Below are 22,931 nucleotides of genomic sequence, written 5' to 3' on the forward strand. Positions count from 1 at the left end.
TGCTTATTAAGGGCACGCTAGTTTCCATTTTCCTCTTTGATATTTAAAGTATGCTTAAGATTTCTGTCAATATTTCCAAACAGAAAAGTTTTTCTGATAGAATAAGCCAATTTAAGGAACGATAAAATTGTAAAAACTCATATGCAACTTTGAAGGTCCAATAAAAAAACCTATATATTTTATCGGACTACCATGCAACTCTTATTTGGTGTCAAATAACTCTTAGCATTGTTTGAACATATGATGTTTGTTTGTCTGACTTCCAAAATTAAGCAGTGGTTTTTAGAATGAATTTTTTAGTCTCATCAATCATTAAACTGGATCCATCACTCTAGTTTTGTACACTTAAGTAGGTCGAATATTCAAAAGTATTTAATATAGAGTCTAAATAATAAAATACTATGTGATTTAAATGGTCCCATATATATCGGAAGTAGAGTTAGATATAGTTACACCACTCTAAAAACCTTAGTAACTCATGTAGGGACCACATCGTGTGGTCAAAGTCATGGATTGTTTTTTACAAACTCCAAAGTTGCATGTGAGAGATAAGAGAAAAGGAAGTTGTATGATTTTTTATAAACCCCTAAGTTGCAGATAAGTTTTACAATATTATTCACGTGAAAGTTGAAGAGTACAAATTTTTATCTAGCAATATTGCCTAAGTACCAACACAAAGATCATTAACATGAAAAATATCATCATATATTTCATTGGCACGCGTGTTGTATATATTATTATCAGACTCGTACAATATTTTCAAATTGCTAAAAATTAGTGATAGTATTCGGCTAATTATCTTAAATTTATATCTTTTCTAATTGAATCATGCACTTATAACATAATCGATATGTGATTAAACAATTGATTTGGGATCGCAAATTTTTTTAATAACTGCATGCATATATTTAGTTTAAATTTTATGAGGAAAAAATCATGTGTTTCAAACGACCTAAAATGTTATCAACTTACCCAAAAATAGCATGGTAAGAGTGATGGATTTTATAGTGGGGAAAAAGAAGTTTCCTCTAAAAATTCCTTGAAAAACCATCCGTTTTCAACCTAACCCGCGCTCAATTTAGGCACATCTCATATATAAACTCTTGTCTATTGACTATTGGTCAACCGATGACAGGCCTAAGATGTCGAGGTACAGTCGAGTGGACGACTTTTCTTGTTAAGTAGGTACATGACCCAACAACTGAAAAGCAATAAACAGACAAACGCTAGTGGAACCAGTTGCTACATCAGAGGACACGCAGAAGCAAAGCTGCCGCGTCAAAAGCAGAAAACGAAAGCTAAAATCCCTGCGCATGCATACAGGGAACGGAAACAACAGCCCAGCGCATACGGCCGCTTTATTAGTACTGTTTATTTATATTAAGATTTATATAAGAGAAATAGATAAAAATATATATAATATATAAGATACTCAATAGATAGATGGGAATTTTGTAGGAGGTACGACTGTAAAGATAAACCATGCATACTAAGGACATGAAAAATTGTATTTCCCATGAGTATCAAACAGTTACGTGTAAAGCACATGATTTCCAGCCCAACTGAAGCAAATCCGTGAGTGATTTTTTCGAGGTGCTCGATTTATTCTGCATGTAGCACATGTGGTCGAAAACTTTAGGCTTTGCGAGACAGCTGCAATTGCAAGTCTTTAGTTTCACTGTAAGGAACTGTTTAAATTATATTTAAATTAATTAATTAGATGAGAGATAATACATGATCGTATGTCAACATGCCATGGGCTAACACATATCTCACCATAACAATCGTAGCCACCAAAGATTAAAACGAATCCAATTCCGATAGTCCCAGCATATATTTTATACCTAAGATCAGAACACACGTCTCTACAATAAATTTCATCATATCAAGGTATTATAACAAGCAAGTAATGTAAATATATTATAAGTCTTTAAGTCATTACAAATTTAACGGTTTAAAGTAACGTAACACCAACTATCATTAGAGGGAACAAAATACATCAAATTTGTCCTAACTTGTTGATATTACTACGCAGCGGAAAACAACTTATAAACAGCAAAATAGATGGTGCCATTACACTAAGGCACCATTCTATCACCATAAGTAGCCCACCACTACTCTTATCCGTCACCGACAATGATAGGCATAAAGTAATAGTACACTATTTCATCATCACTGCAAAAACTCAACAAAAACAATGTGAGTACAAGGTACTCGCAAGACTTACTAAATAGTAGGTATATTTAATAATCCAACTCCAAGGATTATACACTTTAGGATGAGTAGCAAGGAATCGGTCACAAGGTTAAATAAATTTACACGCAAAAGTCATTTATCAACTTAAGAGTGTGAGCACATACAAAACTTAACAACTTGTATATTCCTATTCTAAGATCATAAACATAACATGTCTATCACATGAGCATACTCTTCTCAACATAACCCTTCACTAGCCACTTCCCAATATATCATAAATAACTTAACATCGGAACTCTACGATTGATATGGATGATGTCCGTGATATGAGATCCGGGGGTTCCCGAGTCCCGAGGCCAAGACAGTGCAGTGTCACATGGCGCCTTCCCTCAGGGACCACCTCCCCGAGGGCCCGAGGGAAGCTAGGTCTGGGAGGTGGTGCTCGGGGCCAAGAACAGTTGGCTCCCGAGTACTCAAAGTACCCCGAGAACCCGAGAAGAGCCAGGTCCGAGAGGGAGTGCTTGGGGCCAAGAACAGTTAGCCCCCGAGTACTCAGAGTACCCTGAGGACCCGAGAAGAGCCAAATCCGGGAGTGGGCGCTCGGGGCCAAGAACAGTTAGTCCCTGAGTACCCAGAGTATCCCGAGAACCCGAGAAGAGCCAGGTCCGGGAGTGTGCGCTCGGGAACAAGAGCATTTGGTCCCCGAGCACCCAGAGTGCCCCGAGCACCCGGCAAGCCCCATGCCGGTGGACCCCGCAGGGACTCCACGACGAGGTGTCGATCGGTGGGAGGCCCGATGCCGTATTTAATGGGGATGTGGGCAGTCACGTTCAACCACTCTCCCCCATGCCTGTCGTACTGAATACGTCAGTCCCTACCACAACTTGGCAGGAATGTGTGGGCACAATTAATACGATGGGTCCCATCGCATGTCCCCTCGCGGGCCCCATAAAGAAAGACGGCTTGAAGATATCTTCGATAGGCTTAAGGCTCATCGCCTATCGCCCTGTTGCATCAGACCGCGTCAGGCCTACTCTGACCAGACGGTCATGAGAGAAGTACTCAGAGGCTGGCCGGTGGGCGCCCCTGCGCCTGCCAAAGTTAGGACGTGAAGACCGATGGGACAGTCCGAGGGATATATTTTCAACCCTCTGTAACATCAACTGTAGACTCATGATGGTTGCTTTCTATTTATTATTTACGAGAACTTGTGCTCTCGTTCTGGGCACTCCCTAGAGGACCTCCCCCTGGTAGATAAAAGGGGGGAGCACTTCGTAGAGAGGGGAAAAGGAAGCTCAAGACTTCGGATAGCCGATAGAACAGCAGAAGCTAGAGATGGAAAAGCAGCTACTTGTAACACAGAGAAAAACGAGAGAGCTAGAGATCCAGATAAAGGCATTCGAAGAGCATTGATAATATATTAGACACACAGGAGTAGAGTATTACGCCTCCGTACGGCCTGAACCTGTCTAAATCCTTGGTGCATTCATTACTACTAGCCAACGACGATTCATCCCGCCTAAGTCCCACACGCATTAACCTCACGTACGAGGTAGATCCAGGACCAGCCCCCCGATCGAATCTCAAAAGGGGTCCCTCAAGATCCCTGCTTGCGGTGTTCATCCACCAACAGATGGATAGAAACATACTCATAACTGAGAGTGCGGTAATTCAAATTGATCATACACCCTACATGGGGTACATCTTTACCATACAACTTGGGTCCATTCTCTTGGCCCTCAAGATAATATTTCTCATACTCGAAACTACCCACTTGCACTTGCCCCTATAGCACCGGAGTTACTGCGAGCGTGTCTTGAAACCTATGGCTCCCCTCTATCTTGCTTCTCCTCATCATTTTTTTTACGCGTCATAAGGCATGTCGGGGGTGATCTCTAGTAATGAATCTGTGGTGTACCGAATGACTGAGTGGTTTGCCATAGTATACCGTGGTCACTATGCGACGAGTGGTCGTGGTCGGATCTGGTCGCACCACTTAGATCCCAGGTGAACGCATGTTCGCCCTGAGAGTGGTCATTGACGCAGCTCGCTTTTGTGGTCGACATAGGAAACTGCATCCCGATGGGAGGTTAAATGTCTGGAGAGAGAAAATGTGGGAGAGAGAAATATTAATTGCAGCCAAACCCGAGGGAATTTTAGTTCTCCACGCGCGGCCTTTCGAATTTTGAGTGGACCGAACCCTGTGGCGGTTGAGATATCGTGGCGACCCTTTAAATAGGAGCACCTATAGTTTCCCATGAATCCTTTCATCGCCCCCCTTAGCCTCCAAGCTTTCACACTAAGAGCCCTTCGTCTCCATCTCTGTTTTTGCCCTCACAACATCTTCCATCGTCATCCGATGGCGCACACCGGTAATGTGAAAGGACAATGATGTCGCCTAGAGGGGGGGTGAATAGGCGTTTTTACAGAAATTCGTCCCCTTTTATTGTTAGCCTAAACTTGCAGCGAAATATAAACTAACGGGTTTTTCATAAGTGAAAAACCTAAATATGCTAAGCTCAACTAGTGCACAATCACCCTAAATAAGTGTGAAAATTACAATTTTAAGTTGACAAAAATTACTCTAATTTAGCAAGAGATATGCAATAAACTTAAATTGAAAATGGCTAAAAACACTGTTCATATGCCTGAAATTACTGTTTACCAAATACTCCGGTGAAAGACAGGAGTCTCCGGGTTGTACAGGTTCGGAAACTCTGGATTCTCCGGTTTCTGTACAGAACAGAGCCTGAAACTGAATAAAAAGGATAGGTAGAGAGTTTTAGCTCAAACCAAGTGACATCGTGTGTTCCTGGAGATGATTCCAAGTAGATTTACGGAGAACCTACACTCAAATACACACAAACAAGTAGATCGAGCAATATACACAAAGATTTGAGTAAGAACTTAAAAGTAAGGAAACAAGAGAGGAGACACAAAGATTTATTTCTCGAAGTTCGGATTCACCACCGTGAATCATACGTCTCCGTTGGGGAAGCTCCAACGAGCCGGGTCTCTTTCAACCGCTTTCCTCGATCCACTCTTGATTTCTTTCCTTGCGGAGGCAAAATCGAGCCCTTCACAAACTTTCCCGCAGCTCACCACAAGCACAGGAGCTCACCGGCGACACATAGCCGGCTAGGAGGCTTCACCTCCAAGAGTAACAAACGCTTCGAGAACTTCTTGTCAAGAACTCGAGTGCTTAAGATTGGATTTTAGCTCACTTGCACTCAATCTTCCAATCTCTCAACCCAACTCACTTTTCTTCTCAAATCACACACTAGAATGGAGTAGGAGAGGTTCTTTTGGCTCTAGAGGATGTTCTCTTCGTGCCCTTGCAGCAACCCCAAAGGATGAGGTGAGTGGGGTATAAATAGCCCACTCCAAAGAACTAGTCGTTACTGTTCTGACACACATACCCCGGAGTATCCGGTGAACACCGGAGTATCCGGTCTCAATTCCAAAAACGGCATCAGAACGGTCACAGAACGTGTCAGAACTAGCCGTTATACCTTTTCTGGACTTTTACCGGAGTATCCGGCCTACACCGAAGTCTCCGGTCGGCACTTAACACATAAAATAGCCCCGGAGACTTCCCGGAGTCTCCGGCCACTCCAGGTACCGGAGTATCCGGACTACACCGGAGTCTCCGGCCACTCCAGGTACCGGAGAATCCGGTCTTCACGGGAGTCTCCGAGTACAGCACAGCTGACCTCCGAAAAACGGCGATAACTTTTGATCCCGGAGTCCGATTTCGACGATTTTGGAGTCTATGGAAAGCTTATTCAGAGGGCTACACATCCCAACTGAATTCATGACCTAAAACACATAGGATTAAATTAGAAACACTCCAAAACCTATTTTGGACACATCCACACTTTCCGCTCCGGACTCTTAACAACAAACTCTCACTTTGGGTTTGGTTGAGAACTCTTGAGCACTGAGACGCGACAATTAGCTCACGTTGCATTCCTCTTAATAGTGCGGCATACCTAGACTCAATTTCAAAGATAAAACATATTTAAACCAATTTGAGCCTTTTGACTACTTTCAAGTACCGCTTCATACTTTCAAACCTTTGAGGGTTGCCAACTTTCATAAAATCTTCACTCCATCTATTCTTGATTCCTCATGTGATTTATGCGAATCACTCATAGCTTCTCATGGCCTTGCACGGTCCATTGGCGCAAAGCTTCACTCGCTCTTCACCATCGCCTTGGTCCTTCGGCGCCAAGCCATTTGCTTGCCCTTCACCACCGGATGGTCCATCGCAGCCGAGTCTTGCTTGCCCTTCACCGTTTTGCCATAGAAAACCATTTTGTATTCGACATCTTCAAGGATTTCATTTTATCAAATATGGAGTCCACTCTTGTTCTTCACTCTTGGCATATATGATTTCAATTCAACTTATGCCTTCTTATGGATCCTAACCCCAACTCACTCTCAATCACAAAGCACATGGGTTAGTCCATAAAACTAAATTAACAATTTATACCTTTAGTCACTTAGTCTCCACAAGTGACTTAGCCTTCATGCTTATTGTCATTCCTCAAGCTTCTTCTTCTTTTTATGAGCATCACCAAGAGCTCATTTATCTAGATGCATATTTCTCCTCCATGCATCACATCTGAGCATCACCTAGAGCTCATTCATCTTGATGTACTTTCAATCTTCCCATTCACCTAGAGTTCATGCATGTCTCTTCTCCATGCATCACCTATTGAACAACCTACTAACAATCTCAACAACATTGTTAGTCTATAGGTATTGTCATTAATTACCAAAACCACATATAGGGGCTAGATGCACTTTCACAATGAGCCCGTCTTCCCCAAGTCCAAGTGCGATGCGGTAAGGCTGCGGCAGATGCACAACACCGGCATGCTCAACCGCCGCCTGACATCAGGGTACCGCTCAGGGAAGAGCTCACATGCTCCTCGCCTGGGGGAGATCGTCATATTTGTCTCGTTCTTCTTGGCCGGCCTTGTGCCACTCTTTTATGAGTTCTTCACTATCGTCATCTCCTTCTACAAAATCTGCCACCTTCACCTCAACCACAACTCCATTCTTATGCTGAGCATATTCGCTCATTTGTGTGAGAACTTCATCGAGGTCAATGCCTCAATCTCTTCCGATTCTTCTACACTTATTGGTCAATGATCAGGCCAACCACTGGAAGTTGCGGGCTCCGCCTCCACAATGGCTCCGCGAACTCTTACATTGAGGTGGGCCTCAAGTCGTCACGATCGGGCTGGAGGGAGGAATGGTTCTACCTTACGGTGGACAACTCCTTAGATAACTTCCAAGTGCCGAGCACGCCAGCGCAGGTCACGAACAGCTGGGGGAGTTCGCCCACGACTACCCTGGAGCTATTGACCCTATCCAAGCAGGTTGGCTAGCTCTGAGAGGCCAGGCTGACGGGGTCGGATATCATCCACGACTTCATCAAGCACCGGTTATACCCCTTGTGAAGGTGAACACACCCAGCATTTATGTATTTCAAGCCGAATGATGTGACCCGGGAGAGCATCACAGGTAACCCTGCTATCATTTCCTTGGTGTCACGCTCTTTAGATAGGTGTGCGACTTCTCATATCTTCTAATTTGTCCAAATCTTAATGACGATATCGTCGATGTGCGAGTCCAAAGCCTGATATCAGCTGCCCCAAGAAAAGATGGTCCTCCAGCCAATGCACCTCCTCTGTGTGATCTCACCCCATCGAAGAGAGCACGACTCAAAAGGGTAAGTCTCGAATTTCCAAAATTCCCACCCCGAGCCTTTTCATGAGCTAGATTTTCACGATTGGCGTCATTGTAGGGTCTTCCCGAGGTTGATGTTCTGCGCCCAGTCATCGATGAGGTCCTGGAGGTCTTCGATCAGGTTGCCTTGAGGAGAGAAATTTGGTGTGATCTCGACCCGAGTGCCCAACATGGCCTCGCCTAATCCTAGCCCATCTGGTCACGGCGACAAATAGACTACTTTCGAGCCAAACACCAACCATGAACGGAGGTATTGCGAGAAGTGCCGATCAGCAGAGAAGCGACCAGCCTCGCCCTGAACTAGCCAGGAGCGACTAGACTACTCGCAGGTGATAGTTGACCCGGACGGAGACCCATCGAGTGGTGTTGACCCGCAAGCGAGTGACCAGCCTCACCCTGAACTGGCCAGGGGTGACCAGACTACTCGCAGTCAATCGTTGACCCCAGATGGAGACCCTAAGAGTGGTGTCGGCCCACAAGGGAGTGACCAGAGTCACCCTGAGCCAGCTGGAGACTACCAGATCGCCGCTCTCCATGCCTCCACGCAAGGGGAGAAGAGACCAACGGAGGATTCGACTTCCACGAAAGCGTCCAAATACGCCCGTGAGACACCGACCATCCATGGCTCGATGACAGATATGACATCCTCGCCAGGTCAACTTAGTGGCTTCTCGAGGACGAGAGTTGTGCTCACCATTCCGACCACGTGGTAAGTCCTCCGGTTAGGCGTAGATACTTCGAGTTCTTTTCTGACTCTGCCATTTGTTGTCATTGTAGGTCCTCTACCCTAGTCACAACTTATCCTCTGGCACCTCGGCTTGATACTCCAATCCCCAAGCCAACAGTGGCTATGACATCAGAAGCACTGGCCATGACCCCTGTGCCTACAGAGCCTACTGTGGAGCCCGCTTCTGCCTCTGACTAGCTCTCCCTAGTCGTCAGCCTCCCCGCCTCCATTAGCAAACTGATCGTTAAGAGGGAGGTGCTAGACTGCAGGTGCATCGAGCTGAAGAGGCTGGTGACCGAAGAAAAAGAGGCAAGATGTATGAACGAGATTGACGACTAGAGGGGGGTGAATATGCGTCTCAACAAATTTCTTATGAAATCGATGGCCTTCTCCTATTTAGATCACCCAACACACCTCAAATCTCAAGCGGAAACAAAACTAGAGAGAAATTTTAACAAGAGAAAATCGAGGCAACACGACTCCACAGATGGTATATGAACCATAGGTTTCATTTAAGATCAATCTTAGTAACAAACAATCACAACTTGCAAAGAAATAAGAAAAGATGAAGACCGAGCAACGAAACTCTTCAAGTTGATAGTATAGAGGTAAGAGAATTCAAGACCCCATCACATAAGCGTGTGTACGTAAATTTTATGCCTCTAGCAATAAGAATAATGACCTCACAAGGTGCTGAAATTTCAGCCGAAAAAACAAAACAAAAATCAATACCAGAAACCGAAAAACTTGCAAACTTGCAAGGGAACCAATAGAGAGAAACTAGAATGAGGTGAATTTAAGCATATGTAAAAACATAAACTTCATTACTCAAAGAGATTAGCTCTATTTTAAACAAATTACAAAGATTTATTTCTCAAAACTTTCACCTATTACATAGGCTAAGCACTCATTCTTCTTTACTCTAAAATCCTAACTCTAGGCTCTCAAATGGGTGACACAAAGGGGCTCAAATGGCTGGTTCAAACTCTCTCATAGCTCTACCCTTCTATTTATAGGCCTAGGAAACTTGACCAATAAGTTTTCTAGCTTTTTTCCTAAAATATCTCTCTTGTAGTACACTCCTACCTACTACCGAGGGCATTTTGGTCCATTTTTTTTCCCATTCATCGGACGTCGCGGCGACTTCACGACTTAGCTTCATCTCGACGCAAGCTTCACGATGGTGTCACGTACATTTCTAGTCCTCCCACGGTTTTGAGGCCAAACTGCAAAACCGTCTGCACACTTCTCAAAGCGTGACTCACCACCTTGCTTACACCTTAAGCAAACGCTTCGATGTTGATGCGTGTACTCCATCATACGATCCTGAACGCTGGCAAGTCTCTCCCGCTCCCGATCTTTCAGGCCGCCTTGTCACTTGCACTCGTATCTCCTTCGCTTGACTTTATCAACACGCCGTCTCCATCCGCCTTCACTGCTTTGCTTGATCTTTACATGTTCAACTAGGATCACCTTTGACTCTGCCCGACCTCCTTGATCGTGTGGCATCAAACACTCCGCTTGGCTCCAATCATCTCGCCGTCGATCGTCATTATTGCATCCATCACCTGCACACCATGAGACAAGCAAACGCATATCTCCAACTCTAATTCCAATTAGTCCATAATCAATATGTTCAAATGAAATCCCAAATCAATTCAAATCACATTAAAAGCTCATGCAAAACCGAAGATCATCAAACCAAATAAATGACAATATTAATCACTCATCACAAGTAAAACAAGACATATTTCAATTTGGTTTCTCAATCTCCCCCCTTGATGAATGCATTGACAACCCTCAAAGTATAAAAATTTTGGTTTGAAAAAATTAAAATAAGATAAGCTCATCCAAGTGACAAAAACTCGAGAAAGAGCAAAATATGTCACTTGGCATAAGAAATATTGCATAAGCCCTAAAAGAGGTAAAAACGAGCCAAAAACCTCAAAAGAGTAAGAAAAACTCAAAAATCTCATAACACATGCTCCTCCTTGATAATTGCACATTTTCTATTTATTTCTTTCATTTCTAGATAAATACAATTTTCTCCCTTTCATTGAATATTTGTGCGTAATATCTTTGGGCATATTTTCTCCCCCTTTGACAATGCAAATATCAAGCATACAAGAATATGTAAAAGATGTGCAAATAAAATACAAGCCTACAAAGCTTCATATATAGATTACAAAGCACTTACAAGAACTAGAGATATCAAAGCACTAGGAGGAGTAAACAATATAACTCAAAAGCGTACAAAATCTAGAAGTGAGTTCATGTCACAAGCACCAGGAGTGAAGCAAGTCTTGATCATATTGTTCAATTATCCAAAAGATGTCTCCACAAAAGCATCCACAGTTTCATGATCAGTGTTCGGACCGTACAGTTCGAACCACTGGCAAGCGTTTTCGGATCCTAGAAACACTAAACAGATAATCAAAACTAGCTTCCGAGCATTACCCGGACGAACATTTTGTAATATAAGGACCCACATTTATATAAATCTTCCATGTGTTCATATGGTGAGTAGGTTCTAATTGCTTATTATTTCTAGAGGGAACTGAGGCTTTTCATACCGCTCGCAAGCTAGGTTCGCAGTGCTTAGGATAACCCTTAGTACGATAAGCCCTTCGGTGGTGACCCACGCTCGACTCAAGTTAGGACTTATGTCATCGTGGTTGTTATCCCTCAACTACTCGTAACCCTGACACTATATGAGCGACAGCTTTCATTCCCACCAAACCGATTTGGTACTCACCATATGAGCAATCGCGCAAAATAAACTAGTAGCATAAAAAGGAATCCTAAATTGTTCTAGCTCCCAACCATCTGGTCGGCAAAAAAGCTGCCAACCAGGTGGTCTAACCTCAAAATCAGAAAAACTTACAAGTTAATGGGAGATCGTTCTTGTCCGGAAGATCTTGTAAAACAGAGCGTCTGATCTTTGAATCGGAAAAAATTACAAGCCGAAGGCAGTCCGATCTTGTCCGGGTGATCCAGCAAAACAGAGAAAAATGGGCTTGTGATCGAATAGCCTTACACATAGAACCTGCGTAACTGGTTTATGTTCCATGAATTGCGCAATTCATGTCTGGTGTGCCAAATATGACCGTGTGCCGAATTAGTGACCGCACTGCAGGCAAATGCCATATTTGACACACGGTAGCCCGTATTCGGCACACGGTGTGCCAAATACGGTTGATATTTGGCACATGGTGTGCCGAATATAGGCTACAGTGCCATATTCGGTACACGGTGTGCCGAATATGATCGGGCCCGCGGTTTCTCGGTGTACGGTGTACCGAAATTCTATTTTCGGTAAATGATGTACCGAATACGAATGCTAAAATTAAATACGATAATATGTTATCTATTTCAGCAAATACGCTCATATATGTTATCTAATTTTAGATTTTTATCTGAAACATGTTGATGACTAGGCTAGAGTTTTAGGGGCGTAACATTCACACTGGAGAACAGAATGTAGTCAGGGCAGTGGCTTGCGGAATTCATTTTTCAGAGACGACTGGTACATGTTGCTGAGCTGATCGAGCTGATCAAGGAGACAGGCAATCTTCTGCTCAGGCTCCACCGACATAATCAGATTGAGCTGAGCTCGGTTTCACCTTTCACGCATTAAACTCTCTTTTTGACAGGCAGCAGTAGAGTTTCAGTCTTCATGCTGCCTTTTCCCCTCAGCAACCCAACGGGCTGCTAAAATCCAGGCAGTGACGCTGTATTTTTCTCTCTGGGAAACTGAACATTATTCCTACAGGCACAAGACTGATAGCACAGTGCTGCAGAGAGAGCTTAATCTGTTGAAGTGAATGGTACTGAAGTTGGTTGAGGCATCCCTGTCTCCATTCCAGCATTCCTTCTTCATCAGGGGTTCTTGGGCTGGGGCTCCACTAGAATTTGAAGACTGCAGAGTGCAGAACTGCAGGCTATGTGCAACTAGGCACAAGGCATGCAGTTGATGAAATCAGCTGCTACCGAGAGTAAACTGCACTTTGTGATCATCGATATAGCTCCAACTCCAAGCACCCATTTGTGATGCTAATTTTTGGGAGGCAGAGGGATTATATTATTTTTCAGAAAGCCGGCAGATCGAGCTCAATTTCAAGCTTTAATGTTCTTTAACAGGCACTATTGGAGTTCAATCTTCGCGCTGTGTAAAGGTTTTCTCAGCAACCAAACCTGCTCCTGCTAAAATCCAGCAGTGTCTCAAACTGCACTGTCTCTCTGGGACGCTAAAGCTTACTCCTTAGCACAAGACCGATAATACAGTGCAGAGTACTAAGATTGGTCGAGACATCCCTGTCTTCAGCGTTTGTTCATCACGGGATCCTGAGTTGGATGGCGGGTACGGAATCTGCCCCAGTAGAATCTGAAAAAAAAAGTTTGCACGTAGCAATGGAGCTCCAAGCACTCATTTATAATGCCAAATTCTGGGAGGAAGAGGGCTAGTAGACAAAAGAAGTAGGCCAGAGTGCTTGTGCTCACACTGCAGCAGGGCAGAATTGCTGAAAGATGAAACCCTGGTAGCTAGAAGATAGTAACAACTATACGGGGCTGGCTCTTACGCAATATTCGCGAACCAGCCCAGGGATTACAAGAAGGAAGAGCAGCCTAATTACAGGAAGGGAATGGCATCGGAACAGGGAAGACATCAAGGCAATGGCTCCTCTGAATCTCCCAGCCGTGACAAGTGGAGGTAAGCATCAGTACCTACATGAAGGGTACCACAGTTATATATTTCAGACAGCTGATGTGGCGATTTATGATAATATTTGAAACAGAAAGATATAGTACATGAAATCAGCTAAACATGGCTACGATGGTCATCATTAACACTGACAGAATATCAGTAAATCAAGCGGAATATGACCATACCGTATCCTTCCATAGAGGTGATTTGCAAGTCACCACCGAAATATCGAGCATAAAGGCGACTAATTGGGAGCCCAAAACCATATCCGGCCATAGTTACTCCTTCACTAGGTCCATCTATCTCTGGTGGATTCTTTGCAGTGCTATACAAATATGTGAAAATTCTTGGGAGACCACTTCTTGCTATCCCACCACCTTCATCACTAACCTGCATAACCAAAGCATTAAAATTTAAACACCACTTTGTGCACAACATTATATTTGACTAATAAGTACGTATCATATTGACCCACAAACTTAACAAGATAAAACTAGGCATGCCACAAAAAAATAGCAAAAACATCTATAATGTAAAAGCGAATGATAGTATCTATCACTTGACACTGGACAAGTTACAGTTGAGAATTATCTTAACTGTCAACGTAGAATAACAGCATCTAGAAGAATGTTCCTAGCCTTATTAACTTGAAAGGTCCTAGTTACATGGTATGCTTGACAAAAGTACATCAGTCAGCTTAAATCCACAGCAAAGAAGAAAACATAGAGTGACATAATAAATGCCAGCTTAGCTTTAGACGTGCATTTCATTCACATTCGCAACTCATGCTACAAGGGCATAGCCTAAATTCATATATAAAACAAATATCAGTGGAAGTTCCATCAAACAAAAAAAAAAATACTAGAGTTTACAAATTTCAAAATTGCAACTTTCTTTAGTAAAGAGTTGTACCTAGGATGTTACAAACAATTGATGCTAGTTGCTAGCTGATGTCATAGTCTAACTAGTCTGATTGGCGCGCCTACGCGCGTCTGTTTTTATTTTGCTGTGTAGGGCACGACAAAAGAAGACTAAAAAAATTAGGTTCACAATTTTTGTACATTTCAATATTTATTTATGGAATTATTAATGTTAAACACATTCAATTAATTATAGAGAAAACAATAGTACTTTTATGCATGCACATAGTAGTTTTAACATGTAGGTGGAAGTAATACTAACCTAAAAAAAATTGTTTCATATTTTTTTGAGTTTTAGATATTTTTCTTTGCATTTTAGTTTTTTTTCAGCCGATTTATTAATGTAACTAATATTCATTTCGATATTTTTCTAGAATTTCCTGAAAAAGAAAATTACATATATATGTATACATATATATACACACATATGTATATACGTATACATATATACCTATACGTATATATACATGTACATACACAGGGCCCACTGCTACAGTAACTAATGTAGTAGTTGATACCTTGATAGTAACATCCTCTTCTCCATCAGCAACTATAATTCTAACTGGAGGAACATCTTTATCAGAATTCATATATCGTTCCTGTACTGCACGAAGGGAGTTCTTCACCAATTCAAATAACATGAGATGGAGGTGTGATGCAACATATCTGCATTCAATGGAGTCAAAGACTAAGACAGGGTTTTGTTTCTTTTGAGATGGAAAAGTTTTCTTTTGAAAAAAAAGGTGGAAAATTAAGCTAGTTAACAAAACCAAAACCGCGAGGGAATGAACAAAGACTGATTATGTGTTCTATAAGAGGATTCCAAATTGAATATAAAATTTGTCTTATGACAACACAATCACAAATGATAAACAGATACCCTCACAAAAAGATCAAGTCAACAAAAGTAACTTACGATAGATTATATCTGAGACTTACGGAAATGTAAAATTTGGATCACCATAAATGTTGATATCAGGAGCTGATCCATATTCCCTCAAACAAATAGAACGGGCATCCTCACTAGCAGCTTGAGCCACCTGTACGGGGGACAATCTTGTATTAATGAGTCCTATGACGCCAGGCTCTGGGTCAGGATCATGCAAAGCCACATGCTGCCCTGAAATCAAGCAAGGCTGTACAACTCAGGCCAAGTATCCAATAACAACAAACTCTCGACTTTCCTATCAATCATTTGACTTAGGACCTACACGTAGGGCCATAAATTTATACCATGTTTCAATTTAAACCGCATAGTGTTATAGCTGACGCAAAGTAGAGTTTGGCAACAGAAAAATCAGTTAAAAAAAAAAACTGCTCTGCTTGACAGATCTACATTAAATTTTACCATATTTTTTTGACATGAACTTTATTATATGTTACTACCCTGCTTTCTGGGAAAAAAAAAAGAGAGTATATGTTACTACAGTAACTGTTAGACAAATCAGCACATAAAATGCGATTTAGGATACCATGCCCAAGTAATATACTAGACAAGAACAGTATGAAAGATGACAAGAACAAAACTGCCAGTACACCATATATAAATTAAGCTCCTGACAGAATAGTATGGAAGATGCAAACCTATGAGCATGCGGATGCCAATCCTTGACATGTAAAACCGATCAAGGAACTGGTGGATCTCATCGAATCCTACGTGTACCTTCCTTGTGTGGCACAGTTCCTTCTTCAGCTGTTGCACTCCCAGAGCCATTGTCGGAACTACATTATTGTGCCTCACCTTGATCATTTTGATCATCTGCGTGAAAGCAAGCTCGTCGTTCCGACTCCTCACTTCAGGGAAGTATCTTATGTCGCGGAACGAGTCCAAGTACCAATCCCTCACCTTAACAATGGTTAATTGACCAAACATTAGCCTCACAACAAAATGGTCAAATTGGTGGGTATCAACACATTCAGGTAACGAAATATCTCTCTATAAAATACACATTATTTGCATACTTCAGGTATTATAGTATTGACGCGGTAAGATAAAGGAGATAATGAACCCCACTCTGAAGCAAACAAATTGTAACAAGTCGGCAAGCAAGAATCTCCCAAATTTTGCTTTCAAAAACAAAGAATCTCCAAAAAATGAAGATTAATACGGCTTTGCTATTGCTCCAACAACTGGAATCTCGTAAGAACAACGAACTTAAGTTACAATGAATGAATCGCGAAAACTAAATGAAAGTGAAAGTGACTGTTGGACCACGAGGGAATCAAAACAGACCTACAAAATGGAAAAAGAAACAAGCATCTATCCAAAATAAAGGAACCTCCTTTTCAAAATGATTCGGAATGGACATCCTACTAAGAATCACAATCTCCTTCCTCTACTTATTTAAATGAACAAAAGACATTAATCTGATTTTAAAAAAAACAAATCCATCCCAGATGAACAAAGGTGCACCAAACCTGTCAAATCACCCATGGGCAACAAGGACAAACAATCAGGACAATGGAATGGCTACCCAATCGAACATCATTCCAATAAAAATTAACCAAATTAATTTTAATTGAGAGAGAGAGAGAGAGGCGTGAGGCATCGACGGACCTTGAGGATTGCGGGTTTGCTGGAGAGGCCGAAGGGGAGTGACTCGAGCTCGAGCGCGCGGCGCGCGATGCGGATGGGGAGCTCCTTGTGCAGGAACTGCGAGGAGAGGAGCAGGTTGCGCTCCGTGGGGCGCGACCCGAACTCCATCATGTACCGCAGGCTCACCCCCGTCTGCTTCATGCTCCCCCACCTCGCCACCTCCTCCGCCACCGCCCGCGCCACCGGCTCCGATGCCATCCCCCCGCCACCGCCAACTTCAACCAGCCAGTCAATCCAGCCACTCGGTAACCGTCAAATTCCCGACGGGATAGGGAAGGCGGCATGCGCCGATGTGAAGCCAAGTGTCGGAGGCGAGGACGTCCGCGTTATAAAGGAAGGGGAGAGGGATGCAGAAGGGGCCTGCGGTGGGGCCCACCTGTCAGCCAGCGGGTGCGACCAGTATCTGGTGATTAGGCCCTCACGTGTACGCCATCTTCTGCGCCTAACACGTGTTATGCGCAGTCAGAGAGGGGCCAGCGTAACATTCGTATCTACGCAGGAGAGGTGAGAGAGATCTTATAAGAATCTTTTTTTTATAAATCCTATAAAATTTGCTTTCGATTAGACGGGTGTGGGGCTAGACTGTTGGAGACGGATTAGTTTGTGTGGACGGTATCCGAATCAGGTTATGTGCTGGGCTTAACGCACCTAGTGATCTGTACACATATCTATGCAGGAGAGCGTGAGAGAAGATCTTACAGTAATCTTTTTTTTATAAATTCTATAAAATTTACTTCTGATTAGACGGGTATGAGGCTAGATTGTCAAAGATGGAATTAGTTTGTGTGGACGGTATCCGAATCAGGAAATCGGTTATGTGATGGGCTTAGCACACCTGTTAACCTGGTCCAAGTGTGCGAGGACACGTTGGCTTATCCACGAGGATTTGGGAATAGATCCTGGTGAATATCATGTGCTTTATCAACAAATAATCTCAATATTTTCACCAAATCTATCCAGCGCCAACACAGACCCGGTGATTAGGGGCTCTCTTTTTTCTCATCTTCATCCAGCTCCAATCTCATCTTTTTTCTTTTCCTCTTAAGTCTCCTCCCCCACCTCTAATTTTTAATAGAGTTGTAGCCGCTAAAGATTGGAGCCAGCCCCTATAGATCCACCTCTGAATCTATCCAAAAGAAGTGCCTTTTCGTGCTACAACTTTCGGTGTAGAATATAGCGTGTGAAATTAAACGGCCTTTGGCAAAAAAGTTCATACCGGTTTTTCTTGTTAAAGATCAAAGGATATTAGATTAAAACAAAGAATGGTTCTCAGTGCTAATCCGACTTCCATTTGGTATGATTCGAACCTAGAGGGTGCTGTCATGCCGTCATTGTCATCGACGACCATGACTTATTCAGAAGAAATTTTGGTACAGGGGCACTAGGGACAGAGTGAAGGGGTGCCGAGTGACACATTCTGACGAACTAGTGGACGGCATCCATGGCTGGATCTACACCATAAGTTGTCCCCCATACACAACAAAAATCGAAGAAAATAACCAGTGGCGTAGCCTTGCGTCCAACAGTACTTAGAGAGGGTTCTGAGCCTCAACCTTCCCCAGTGAATCCATGGTTAAATTTGAATGGGAAAAAGATCACAGTGGCTAGAACATTTGAGAAAGAAATTTAAAATGACTCGAAGGCTATGACAGAGGCAGAGGCAAAGTACAGGGGCTCTCTCATCTTCTTCCTCATTCTCTACCTCTTTTTCCTTTTTCTGCCTCCTCCTCCTCCGTCTCCTTCTCCACCTCTTTTCTTCAATGACGTTCCAGCCAGTAGAGGGCTTGAGCCCCCTTGGATCTGCCACTGCTCGAAGGTTGTATCTAATGACAGGTCCGGGAAGAGAGTTCCAATCATAAAGCAAATTGGCAAGACCACATGTTTGATCTTGAAGGGTTGCGGGTAGGCTACGCTAGCATAAAATAAATTTTCTCTACCGCATTCAACCAGGAAGCCATGCGAGTAGGGGATCATGAATCGTTACCACTTGACGAGCAGTGCAGCGGAAGAAGAGTTGGAGCAGACCAATCCAACGTCGTGCGCGTCAAGTAGTCGATCGTCAACCTCGTCCCGAGCACGTCCCGAGCACCTTCCGAGTACTCGCGGGTACGTCCCGAGTACTCCCGAGCAGATCAGCACCGCAATAGTAGCAGCGCCTCCACGGTATCCACACGTACAAGTATGGAATCGTCGTGCGCCGGTGTGCTAGCACCGCGCGTCCGGCTAGGGTTTCGAAGGGAGTTCGGGAATAGGAGGCGGCTAGGGTTTCTGAAGAACACCATGCGCCTTGGCCCCTGCCTATTCTTATATAGAGCACGCTAATGGGCCTTTAATCAACATTAAAGCTCATTATGACTCTAAACCCTAATGGTCCTTTAATCAACATTAAAGCCCATTAGCAGATCCAATCCGCAAACTCGATCGCCTCTAGGGCATATTACCAACAGATCTATGGTTGTGCAGAGCTCCAGCTACACCACACAACAAAAGAACCACATGCATGTTGAATGATGGAAACATCCCACTTAAATCCATTTCCCATTGTTGAGCTAGACAAGCATAATGCATAGCGGACCCGTTGTATATGCCTTGTATAGTTGTATATGCAACCTCTATAGATAAAGAGGAAAAAAAATTGTATATGCCTTGAATAGTTGGGGTAGCCGATTGGAGATTTTGCGAGCTGCAGCTGATCCACCCTTTGTGTAAACATTTAGGATGAGGTAGAACTAAAGCCTGCTGCATGTTGTCGATCCACTCTTGTGTAAACACTTAAGGACTTAAGGCGACTACATGGTCAACATACATCTTATTGCTATTTTATTCGATGAACTATCCAAGCCATATGGTAAGGTAAAGTAATAGCCAAAAGATTGCTTCTTAACCAACTAGATTGCATGCAACTTCTCTGCCGTTTCAATAGGAACAACATAGGATGTCACACTAAACTAAACTAGCTAATAACCGCTTCTTTTATGTAATGGACACTACTAAATACTGGTTGTGCATGCTATAAGAAGATAGCATGCACACTCTTAATTAAGAAAATATTTAATTAATTGCTTTCCTAATTAGGGCAAATTAGCATGACACACGCAGAGCACGCCCGTGACAATACCTGGGAAAAAGCGAATTTGTCTGTCCACAGGCAAAAATCATATGTATTGAAAAAAGTATTTTATATACTATGAAAAAACATTTCATATGCTGTGAAAAAGCATTTCATCTAACCATCTTTTCTATTTTTAGTAATCCTAACAAAGACTAGCATGGCATAACAGCAAAGAAGAGAGGCGCACCCAAGCAGTTCAAAAAATCCAGAAAGCAAATTGTTTCAATTTGAAAAACTCAAATCCGTGTAAACTCATAAAAAACATATTAGTTCCAAATTACAAGCAATTCATGTGAACCAGAAAAGCATATTATGTGAATTTGAAAAGCAAAATTAGCATAACTGGGTACAGATTTGAGAAAAAATATTTTGACGAATAAGCAAGTTTTTGTATAGTCATGATCAAGTTTTCAAAAATCATAAGCAAATTATAATGCACACAGAAGCACTTTTTTATATGAAGTTGATGTTAGAAAAAAAATATCATCAAAATATACTCAACTGGTGTCTAGTTTTGAAGCTCTTATCACACGAAACACAATGGTGCGATCGGATTTTAATTTAGATGCTCGGTTTGAAAACTATAGTTTTTTAAAGTTTTGAAATGGATTTGCATGTGAATGACGTCAGCAATTTTGTCATATTTCTCTTCTCCATGTATGCAGCCAATGACATCCGATGCTAAACGAACGGCTCATCTGAGCGTGCATGCTGCATGATGAGGGCATGCACGCTCGGAATTTAGTCTTTGGGTTACTATAAATATGGTATATACTTAAAACAGCTATCCACTGTACACACGTCTTTGATCTGATACGGTAGATTTCACAACCATCATGAGGTAAATAAGTTGTGTGCCGATATTACAAGCAATTCAAAGTGAGAAGCCAGAAAAGTGGTACAGAGCACGCCTAATCTAGAAGCATAAATAACCTATTGAGATCTATAGTAGAGCATAAACAATCCATTGAGAAAACGAGTGAATGTGTAAGTTACTTAGGATTAGATCTAGATATAACCTATTATAATAGTATTTTTCTGAGATTAATTAAGGTGAAACAAGATGTGATGCTATTATCTTAAGGGAGACTCGAACTTGTATAAAATCTAGTGTCACTTTTTTATACGTACAGTTAATAACGAGGTAGCCCTACTTTAAATAAAAAAATTATATAATTGACTTTATCAATCATCGACGGTCGCTCTATTTATCACCATATTCCCCCAAGATAAAGATGAAAATATTGTATATAATGCTATGGGAGAAATCATAATAATGGTCATTTTTCGAAAGGAAAAGGAATTGTTCACAACAAGTTAGTACCTAAATGGTAGGGATACAAATTCGACATATATTTTCTGACCGTCCGAGTGGCCGAAGAGGTTCAAAGCAATTATGAAATAACTGGTATCCATGTCCAACACTACTTATTCGTGTCTGACTCCGGATTCGAGAAAAAAATATTAGATAGGATATAGGATGATTGATATCCATCCAAAGTATTCGAATATTAGGTGTTATGAGAAAGATTATTATGATTTTACTTTAAAAATATGATAGTATGTAGGTAGATTATCACGTATCTATAGATAAATAATACTGAATGCTCTTATTTTCTCATCTCACCAATCATTCCCTCTTTGCTTATTTTGATTACATCCCTATGTGCTATGTGGGATACAAATAAAGTAAAAAATTTCTATCTATCCGATTAACCGATATCTATTCTATTTTATCTAAAAAATATAAGATATAATACAAAATAAAGAAATAATTATCCAATACTATTCTTTTTTACTTCAACTTAGAAAATATAAAATAAAATACAAAATAAACTTTATCAGTCGCAATCTGATTCGATTACATCCCTCCTAAATGGAACCATTATCGAAGGAAACATCGATCAGACAATAAAGACATTGAAATAAACCCACCATCAAATCAAATCCAAGGCTGAGAGCCTAAAGGTTGCATTGCTTTCAGGCATGCTGCCAGGTCGCTTCAGCCATTACTTTGGCCGGAATTATTGGCGGGCCCGGCACCGACGTGGAGGGCGAAGGGACACATCTCCCCAGATTGGTACAAGTCGCGGGGCCCACTCGAGTACCCTATGCCGCCGTACGGCGAGACCGATGGCTGTAATGGATCCGCTGGAAATCATGGAATCTCCAGCCTGACACGTTGGAGCCCATCATGCGGCGGTGAGAATGGGATTAACCCCTGTCACCCGCCATTTAGACTAGGGAAAAATAAAAAACCCTAAAAAATCATTTGGATTTTGATTTTTTTCTAAAAATTAATTTGTGGCAAAAATATCGTCAAAAGTTTGATTTTGTTGAAACCCCCCAAAATTCAAAAAAATAAAAAAATCACAAAAAAATCTTAAAAACTAGAGACAATTTTAAGACATTCTGTGAATTTTTTTTTCAAAAATAATATCCTTTGCATCTTATTTCATGGAAAGAAAGTTTGAAAAAAAGAAAAATATGCAGCTCATTTATTAACTCATGTTATTTTAACTTTGTCATGTCTACCATTATTTTTCCTACACAAATAATTGTTTAAGTAAATAATAAAAGTGGTTTGACTAATTTTGGGGTTGTTATGGATTAGTTATGAATTAATCTATCTGCAACACATTTACAAAATCCTACACGTTACAATAACTATTTCAATATTTCATGTATTTTTAGAAGATAGAGGATCATGTAAGAAGACTAAAAAAATTGGTTTCATGATTTTTGGATTAGTAAATAATTAACTATGCATTTAACTCGAATTAATAAATGAGCTGCACATTTTCTTTTTTTTAAAAAAAAAACTTTTTTTTCCATGAAATATAATGCAAATGATATTATTTTTGAAAATAAATTTCACAAAAAGTCTTAGAATTGTCTCTAGTTTTGTTTAGAAT

General features: G+C 41.7%; 1 protein-coding gene across 1 annotated transcript; it reads right to left on the reverse strand.

Annotated features, from left to right (window-relative positions):
• Positions 1 to 12,367: 12,367 nt before the first annotated feature.
• Positions 12,368 to 17,194, reverse strand: LOC133890160 (pyruvate dehydrogenase (acetyl-transferring) kinase, mitochondrial-like). Its single transcript, XM_062330612.1, has 6 exons — positions 16,866 to 17,194; positions 15,893 to 16,154; positions 15,248 to 15,428; positions 14,827 to 14,974; positions 13,574 to 13,778; positions 12,368 to 13,408 (listed from the first exon to the last, which is right to left on the reverse strand). The coding sequence occupies exons 1-6, from the start codon at positions 17,100 to 17,102 to the stop codon at positions 13,350 to 13,352; spliced, it is 1,092 nt and encodes a 363-aa protein (XP_062186596.1). The 5' UTR covers positions 17,103 to 17,194; the 3' UTR covers positions 12,368 to 13,349.
• Positions 17,195 to 22,931: the final 5,737 nt, after the last annotated feature.

This window comes from Phragmites australis, chromosome 14 (genome assembly GCF_958298935.1).
Source record: "Phragmites australis chromosome 14, lpPhrAust1.1, whole genome shotgun sequence".
NCBI lineage: Eukaryota > Viridiplantae > Streptophyta > Magnoliopsida > Poales > Poaceae > Phragmites > Phragmites australis.

Excerpts from the sequence above, each read along its gene's own strand:
- LOC133890160 (XM_062330612.1), bottom strand. The coding sequence starts at position 17,102 with ATGGCATCGGAGCCGGTGGCGCGGGCGGTGGCGGAGGAGGTGGCGAGG. Across the intron at positions 15,429-15,892 it reads TGGCATCCGCATGCTCATAG|GGCAGCATGTGGCTTTGCAT; the intron begins GTTTGCATCTTC and ends GCTTGATTTCAG. Across the intron at positions 14,975-15,247 it reads GATCCAAATTTTACATTTCC|ATATGTTGCATCACACCTCC; the intron begins GTAAGTCTCAGA and ends CATTGAATGCAG.